The sequence below is a fragment of the Nansenia antarctica genome (assembly GCF_963989245.1).
Source record: "Nansenia antarctica genome assembly, chromosome: 4".
NCBI classification, from domain to species: domain Eukaryota; kingdom Metazoa; phylum Chordata; class Actinopteri; order Argentiniformes; family Microstomatidae; genus Nansenia; species Nansenia antarctica.
Window position 1 is genome coordinate 48705716 of NC_137689.1, and position 9303 is coordinate 48715018.

General features: G+C 43.4%; 1 protein-coding gene across 1 annotated transcript in view; it reads left to right on the forward strand.

Annotated features, from left to right (window-relative positions):
- LOC308156036 (rhotekin-like) overlaps positions 1–3897 on the forward strand; it is a gene marked incomplete at its 5' end in the record, with an annotated part of 32946 nt that extends 29049 nt beyond the window's left edge. Inside the window, one exon of the mRNA XM_080529397.1 lies at positions 3344–3897. Coding sequence (XP_080385523.1) covers positions 3344–3350 — 7 coding nt within the window. The 3' untranslated portion in view covers positions 3351–3897. The remainder of the gene's footprint in view (positions 1–3343) is intronic.
- Positions 3898–9303: the final 5406 nt, after the last annotated feature.

Below are 9303 nucleotides of genomic sequence, written 5' to 3' on the forward strand. Positions count from 1 at the left end.
TATGAGAAACCACTTTCCTGGGGGAGGCCTGGCCTCCCTCAATACAAACGGATAGGGATTCTGGCCTGTAGGTGCTTTACAATTGCAATATTGGGTTTTAGCCATGGAAACATTCAGATTTATGAACAAAACGGAAATAATATGAATATAAACAAAATTAAAACATGTTTTTTGTTAAATAAATAATTAAAATAAATATAATTATTGCTTTTTTAAGTCTCTCTCTCTTCTCTCAAATTATTGGGGAGGCCAGGCCTCCTCCACCTCTATGGAGGAGCCTCCACTGCATCATATATAGTGTTGTTCCGATACCGATACTAGTATCGGCATGGCCACCGATACGCACAAAAATGCTGGTATCGGTATCGGCGAGTACTAACAAACAAAAAAAAATCCGTTTTTTTTTTTTTTTTTTTTTTAAGTACTAAAGTTATTTTGTTTGTAAATGTTCACTTGCTGTTGCACTACTACTACGACTGTTTTATATCTTAAATGGATATTGCACTGATTGGCATCTGTGAGAGCCACATTTCAGGTTTTATAAGGGGTTGATTTTCTTGTCACCATACCAGGTAGACAATAAAACTAAGTTTGATTGATTGAGTACCTATAGTATTCACTCTCTGTTGGTATTTTTTCCTGTTTTACAAAGGTTTTGAGCAGTGCCAGACTAAGTGTTAGCAATAATTTTACATCGAGGTGAGTATGCGGCTCAAAAAACATGTTTTTTTGTTTTGTTTTTTCAAACGCCGTGGTATCGGATCGGTACTCGGTATCGGCAAGTACTGCACGGTCAGGTATCGGTATCGGTATCGGGATCAAAAAATGGTATCGGAACAACACTAATCATATACATACCCATTGAGTTGAAAGAACAACAACTTTAGTCTGACATTGTAAAGAAAAAAGAGATGCATTGAGAATGAAAACTAATTGACACGCAACAAGTGAATTTCTCTTTTTTAACCTCGGTTGTTATCCTTCACACTGGCTGTCAATCTGGCTGTCACGCTCTAATAATTCTCACCTGCACGAACTGCGAAAACTGAGTTCCGCTTTGATCCCATATTATGAATGTTTACTTTACACTATATGCAGTTTGCAGTATATGCAGTTTGTACTGACTGTTTTAGCACAGCAGTAGTGTAATATATGGTAGTAGTTATAAATACACTAATGATGTTTGGATAGGAATATTCAGAACCAAGGTATTTTAACCAAGTACACTGTCATCCTCATTCCTATAGTTACTTGATCCTCATTCCTTTATGTTGACACTCTCGACACACTGTTTTATTCTCACATTTCATCATGCAGTCTGTAATGCGCCTTTGTCTTCTATTGTGAGGTGTTTGATGAGCACCAATCATGTCCTATTCATGATCCCATCCAGACCCTGACAGCTTGGCTGCCTCTCAAGCTCAGTAATCGCTCTAACCAGAATAACGATTCTGCCATGGGGAAAAGTACTGAGGAATGCTGTTGATCTGAAATCTTAGACTGGCAGGTCATTGTGGTTGGCACGTCGTTGTTTTTGCACTTGGTTGCGCAACATGTTGATACAGCCGTTTGGCTGTGGGGGTAGGGGTAGGGGAGTTGGGGTGCGGGGGTAGGGGAGTTGGGGTGTGGGGTAGGGGAGTTGGGGTGTGGCATGTGGCGTGTATCGTGTGTGTAACGGTTGAAGGAGAAGGAGGGAAACAGAGATGTGAGATACTGTGTAGAACATGTCACTGTAGAACTGTGTGTGTGGCCACAGTTAAATAGGCACTAAAGGTGCTTCCAGCAGTGGCCCTGAAAAGCGCTTTCTAAAATTGAGAATTTTTTTGAAATGTTGTTTACAATTTTGTTACAATTGGCCAAGGGTGTTCTAGAGGAGTGTACTCACTGTACTTGCCCCTTCAGAATAGTAGCTGCCTCTTCAAAACGTACACACATGCAGAATCACCACCCATAATGATGTCATTCACTGCAAGTCCATTTCAGGAGGGTTATATTATTGATGTATATTATTATTATTATTATTATTATTATTATTATTAGAAAGGATGTGGTCCTCTGTGGCTCAGTTGGTAGAGTATGATAAGGATGTATGACGGGAAGGAGACCTTTTGGGAAGGTGTTTGGGGAAGGGAGCACCTTTATAGCTGTGGGGGAGGATGGAGGGTTCCTTTATGATTTTGAATGAATTATTTAATAATGAATGAGTTATAGTTTTTTTTTTTTTTTTCAGAGTACATTTTTGATTAAAAAAAAAAAAGAAATAAAAATTAAAAGGTGGTAGAGCATGACACTATCAATGCTTATGTTGTGAGTTCGATTCCTGCTGGGACCATGTACTGAACAATGTATGCAACAATGTATGCAATTACACTGCAATGTAAGTCTCTTTGGATAAAAGCGTCAGCTAAATGGCATATATTATTATGTGACGCACAGCTTCTTGAATAATTGTATTCCAGTATATTCCATGCCAATACATTCCTTAATGCCAGCGGAGGGGTGTGGATTGGATTGCAGTTCTGCTACAGTAGAACTTTGCCATCATCCTTCTGGTTATATAACTGGGTCTTGACATAGCCGTCCTCATACCATAGCTAACCAGCTACCGCACTTCACTGAAGTGACGCGTGTACGGCCCGGCTACCTCACTTAAAATAGGATGAAGAGGCCTTACTGCATTCCCTGTTTACAGACAGTCGACGAATGTCAGACAGGAATGCTCCCTATTGTTAGTGTCATTCTTTTCATACGGACAATAAAGGTAATACATTTGCCACCTGCAGATATGAGCTGCACTTCGCTATCGCTAGTGCGATAATACTGTATTTATACTACTATACCCCTATAGTCGTATACTCTCATATAATTTTTCTGATTTATTGCCATGTAATCAACTTGTCAGTCAATTGTTGGAATTTGGTATTTTAGCTCTAGGCATAGGGTCTAGGCACAGGGTCTGGGCATAGGGTCTAGGCACAGGGTCTAGGCACAGGGTCTAGACACAGGGTCTAGGCACAGGGTCTAGGCACAGGGTCTAGGCACAGGGTCTAGGCACCGGGTCGGCCATATTCGGTGTCTGGAGCGATTAGGGGTCAAGTGCTTCGATCAAGGCCACATGCAAGCTCCCTCCTGAGGCGGGGATCGAACCAGCGACCTTCTGATTGCTGGCTGGCCTCTCTAGCCTGTAGGCTACCGCTGCCCTCTTAGAGGCCTCTCGTTCTCTCTGACGTGATAATATACAATTCAGATAATGAGATGTAAGGTGATGATGAACCAAAAATACTGATTGTTTGTTGCAGTCACTCATTGTCCTTGTCTCTTTGTCTTTGTCTCTCTGTTTTAGTTGTTGACAGGTCATGGGGTGGCGGAGCAGCGAGGGCCACTCCCAGTGTGCTCATCCTCATAAAACGTAGCCTACGGTTTGACCCCTGACCCCCAGACAATCAGCATCCTGAGGCAGAGTGGATGTGGAGACTGAAGAGCACTCTTCTACCTACTCCTACTACTGACAATATCACGTGTCAACGTGAATATGAACAATAGTAAAGAGACAGAATGTATTTTATAGTGTTCGTTTTCATCACCATTTTACAGCAACATATGTATAAGTTAGGGTAAACATATACAAGTTAGTGTAAACAGGTAGTCAAGGCCAGTTGTCTTACATGAGAAGATGTCTGGGTGTGTCTATATCACCCACTCAGCTGCACACTGTGCTCAGCATGAAAAATGTATATTTTAACGTATTACAAATATGTATATCACAGCTATGCATTACTTGCATTTTGTTTACACAGTTGTCTGATGAGGATGAAAAGGATGTACATGACAGTACATTAATACAGTGCCCTGCATAAGTAATGGGAAAGTGAAGCATTTTCTCTTCTTCCGGTCCTATACTCCAAAGGTTTGGATTTGAAATCAAACAATTAATATGAGCTTCATGTGTCTTAATTATGAGGTATTTGTATATTGGTTTCACCAGAAATTACATCACTTTTTATGCATAATTATGCATTTCAGGGTACCCAAACGTAATGGGACAGAGTTCTAATAATAATAATAATAATAATAACTTTAATTTATATAGCGCCTTTCAAAAAACTCAAAGACGCTTTACAGTTCTAAGGGAATGATCAGACAGACAAAACAGAAAACAAACAAAGCAAAACAGAAACATTGACTAGGGGCCAAAGGCCTTGGAGAACAGATGTGTTTTGAGGGCTAATTTGAAGGAGTCCAGGGTGTGGGTGTTGCGGATCACTATGGGGAGGGAGTTCCAGAGAGTAGGTGCAGCCACGCTGAAGGCTCTGTCCCCAATGGTCCGTAGGTTGGTGTGGGGGGTGGATAGCAGGCCCATGTCTGCGGACCGCAGGTTCCGGGAAGGGGTATGCTGGGAGAGGAGGTCAATTAGGTACTGGGGGGCGCAGGCATGGAGGGATTTGTAGGTGAGGAGGAGGATTTTGTATGTGATGCGGGACATGACCGGAAGCCAGTGGAGGCGAATGAGGGTGGGGGTGATGTGCTGCCAGGGCTTGGTGTGGGTGAGGACCCTGGCAGCTGAGTTCTGCACGTACTGGAGCCTGTCCAGGGCTTTGTTGGGAACCCCGAACAGGACTCCATTACAATAGTCCAGACGGGAGGTAACGAAGGCGTGGATGAGGGTTTTGGCAACGGAGTCAGTGAGGGAAGGTCGTAATCTGGCGATGTTTCTGAGGTGGAAAAAGGCGGATTTTGGTGATGGATTTTATGTGGGACTGGAAGGAGAGGTTGGAGTCCAGGATGACACCCAGGTTACGGACTTCTGAAATGTTCAAATGAAGCACTCGTGTTTAGTATTTGGTGGACAATCCTTTGCATGCAATAACTGCCTGAAGTCTGTGACCTATTGACCCAACCAGATGCCTGGTATCTTCTCTGCCTGTCTAAAATTGTATCATCAAGAAATTAAATGCATGTTCAATTAGATCTACATTTTAAGACCTTTTCAATTGTTTCCCCTGAAAAATTCCCTAGTTGCTATAGCAGTATGTTTTGGGTCATTAATGTAGCACCATCCAATGAATTTGGAGGCATTCGCTTACACTTGAGCAATATTTCTGTACACTTTCTGAAGGGGAAAGTACAGTGAGTACACTCCCCTAGAACACCCTTGGCCAATATTTCTGTACACATTTCTGTACACAACAGAATACATTCTGTTGCTGCCGTCATCAGTTACAATCATCAATTAAGACAAGTTATCCAGTTCTTGTGGCAGCTAGTAGTACATACATGCCCAGACCATAGCAGCCCCTCCACCATGTTTCTCAGATGAGGTGGTATGCTGTAAACATTTGTTTTTCTTTTTTTCTCTTCACTTTTCTCTTGCAATCATTCTGGTCCATAATGTTCATTAAATCTGTCCACAATACCTTTTTCCAAACCTCTGCAGGCTTTTTAAGTTTTTAAGTTTTAGCAAACCTGACCTGACCATGCTTTTTGAGGATAACTAATGTTTTGCGCCTTGCAGTGAAACGTCTGTACAGTAGGGTGGCTGGTAATGTATTCTACCGATGGTAGTCGTTCATTCACGCCTTTTTTCTTTTTAACGATGCTTTGGAAATCTCCAACAATCTACCTGGAGTAGATCAACAACAAGCCGCTAAGCTGGGGCTGCTACATGTGTAGGATTATACTTAAAATAACAGACAGACATTTTCCTCTGTTGAAACCACCAATATTGTATTACTGACTGGTGTAACAAGTAACGCAACTAGTATGGTTAAGATGAGACATGAGATGTGGTTGTAATTAAGAGCGATGACCTGACAGGTACCTGTAATTATCTGTCTGCCTTTTCACAAAGTGTCAGTGTCAAAAGTGTCAAAGTGTCAGTGTACATCAGCAATGTAATTATGAATTTCCTGTAAAATCCCCCTCTTACCACTGGTGCTCTTGTTTATCTAGAATGATAAATTGTTTTTGGCAAGCCTCAGGTTTTGGATAAGTTCATTCTATTCTGATTTTCAGCCTTATAATAGCTTGACTTTCGTTGATACCTCTTTGGTCCTTATGTTGACAGACACAATAGCAAACTCCAAAGGCAAATCCAAAGCCTAGAATCCAAAAGACACATTGACAGGTCTCTTATGTGACGGAACACACCTGACTTACCAGAAACACCTGACAAGACCAATTGTCCCATTACCTTTGGGTACTGAAATAGGGGGACTATGCATAACTGTTTTAATTTTTCCGAATGGTGAAACCAACATTTACACAATACCATCAAATAAAAGCAGAGAATCTCTCCTACCTCATAGTAATGGTTTGATAAAAAAAAAAAAAAAAAAGTTTTGCTTCACTGTTCCATTATTTACGCAGGGCGCTGCATAACTTGAATAAAATACTGTACCATCAATTTAAAAATGTCTGAATGTTTATTTTTTAATTGAACAATATTTACTAACATGAACATGTTTAAATGAATCCAATATCACTAAGAGGAAAATATGCTGCATTTCTTAATATCTTTACAATCACAGATTCATACAATAAAAACAAATAAGATTTGAGCTTCTCTTGTATAAGTTCTCTAACATCTTTGTAGACTCCTGGTGTTCAGTTTGTTTTACAATGATTAATTAATTATAATTAAGTAATAAACATGTTTAATAAACAAGTTAATATTAAGTATATCTCAATTCACACAATTCTAAGCATTCACAAAACTCCACTTTTCATTCTGCATACATTTTTGGAATTATGTATGCCTGACACACACTGTTATGAAAAAAAATCTACTTAAAATTTTGTTTTACTACACACTGTTATGAAAAAAGAAATCTACTTAAAAAAACATTTTTATCAGCTTTACTACAACATTTTACAACACAAACCCTGAGGAGAAAAATGCTTAATTTAGGAAAATGAACTAACTTCAGTGCACAAACAACAACAATAATTTTTGTGATATAATATATATACTAATATAAAATGTAGTGATGCAAAAATGTGTTCATATGTTAGTAAATAGAAGTGCTACAATGTTGATCAATATCTCATGGCTGAGGCAGTACATACAGGTATACATCTACTGTATGTGTCAGGACATCTCTCAATCTTTACACAATTTTCTATGTACAATATGTGCTTTCAAAGTATCTAATATCAATATGAGAAAGATACTTTTAGTCCAGGATCAATGCACAATATGCACTTTCAAGTGAGCAGGAAAGTTCATCACTTCACTCATGAGGAGCTGGATATGAGCCTCTTTAACTTCATGAACTCTTCAGTGGTCAGGGGCACCAGAGAGGGAGAAGAGGGGTTCAACATCAACACTGCAGGGGCTCCCAGCCCAGACCTCTCCATCCTTCCCTGGGATATGTCAGGACTATAGGCTGGGGATTTGGGTTCTATGTTGTCCAGCTCCAGAGACTGGGGGCTAGAGTGAATCTTGGGGAAAGGCAGAGCCTGGCCACTGCTGCTGCCTCTGTCTCGTGGATCTTGTCCATTCATGGACCTTGTGTAGTAAAACCTCCTGGCCTCCTGCTCCTCCCACGGATACACGCCTCTGCTGTCCGCATGTTGGCCGATGCTAGTCGCTGGCAGTGGCTTACAGCTGGAGTAGCGGTAGGGAGACTTTAGGTGGAGATCACTGATAGTGGTGATGGTGGGACTAGGCAGGTTCCTGTGCCTCTCTAAAGACCTCTCTCTCGTGCTCAGATCCACCATTATGCCGTTCCTGTCCTGACCTCTGTGATGATTGTGAAAGTTCAGGCTGGCAAGGTTATCCCTGGAGGAGAAGGCGGAGTCTAAGATAGCCCTGTCCCTCTCCCTTGGCTCTTTGCCTGGGGTTGGACCTGGGGTGTGCTGGAAGGACAGAGGGCCTGGCCTGGAGGCTGTAGGCCCACTCACCAAGCCTCCTTTGATCCAGTCGTGGAGCAGCGCCAGAGGGATCTGGATCTCCATCCGGCCCCCAGACTCTCTGGAGGGACTGGGCAGAGCGCGGCTGAGATTGAGAGGCGCCGGGCTGGTTTTGGGATTCTCCTCCTCTCTCCCCTCCCTAGACCAGTCTGGGTACTCCCTTTTCAGTGCTCTGGGAATTTGAACCGTGGCGGGGGTGGTTTCCCTTCGGCTGTGCGGGCATGGAGGGCTGGGGGACTCTGTCTTCGGAGCAGGGGCAGGGGTGGGGCTGCGGGAGGGCCATGTGGATGAGGATGTGAGGTCGATGACGTGGCCCTCTCTGGCCACCAGCGGGTAGTTGAAGGCTGGAGCTGGACTGGGCATCCTCGGGGTTGCCTCTCCTTCTAGTGTCTCACAACCCTCATTGTTAGTCACCCCCTTAGCAGGGTACAGAGTTGAGGCCTTGTTCAGGAACTTTGGAGTTTTTTGGGAGGGAAGTGGGGCGAAGGATGAGGCTGGGTGGCTGGCTGACTCTGGACCAGTGGCTTTGCAGCTGAGGTTGAGAGGCTCTGCTCTGCCAGAGGAGGACTTAAAGCGGTCTGCCAGGTAGCGCAGGTGCTCCAGGGGCTGTTTGTCCCTCTCTGTTGACCCCTCAGAGGAGGGGAGGTAAGGCACCTGGTGGTGGGGGGCAGGGTGGTGGATGGAGTGGCCATTGGTGGTCAATATGGGGCAGGAGGGGACATAGGAGGGCAGAGCTGGGTGGTGACCATGGTGATAGTACTGACGGTAGTGCGTGGCCATAGGGAGGATCCTGATACACGGGTCTGTCAGGAAGTTCTGATGGGGAAAAGCCAGAGAGGTCAGTTGGAGAGATGTCAGTGTTGAGCATAAACTTTGCGTGTATGCGTGCGTGCATGCTTGTATCTGTCTGTGCACGTACCTGGTGCAGAGATGTTTGGTGAGGTCTATAAGCCATGCTGCGCTTGGCTCCTTTTGGGCAGTCCTCCTCCTCCTCACTGTTAATGTAATATGGGCGTTTCTGCTGACGTTGTTGAATGACCTCGGTGTAGTCACCGCCTTTCAAATGGCATTCAAATGGCAGCAGCAGTCTGAGGAAACAGCTGCTTTAGAGAACAACATACTTGACACAAACCACATTCATGTCATTCTTCGCCAACACAAACAAGCAACGTTTTATTGACAATCTCCAGTTTACCTGTCACCGCCCAACACTATCCGGTCATTATTGTGTCTCTCACACACTCACACTCTCCAACTCACTTCTCGTAGTGTCTGCGGGTGCAGGTGGCTGCACTGGTGCTCCGAGGGTTCCCTCCCAGAGTGTTGTATACCTGCTTCCACAACTGCTGGGAAGTCACCTGGTAGAAATGACATGTTCAAAAAAGCTGTCAT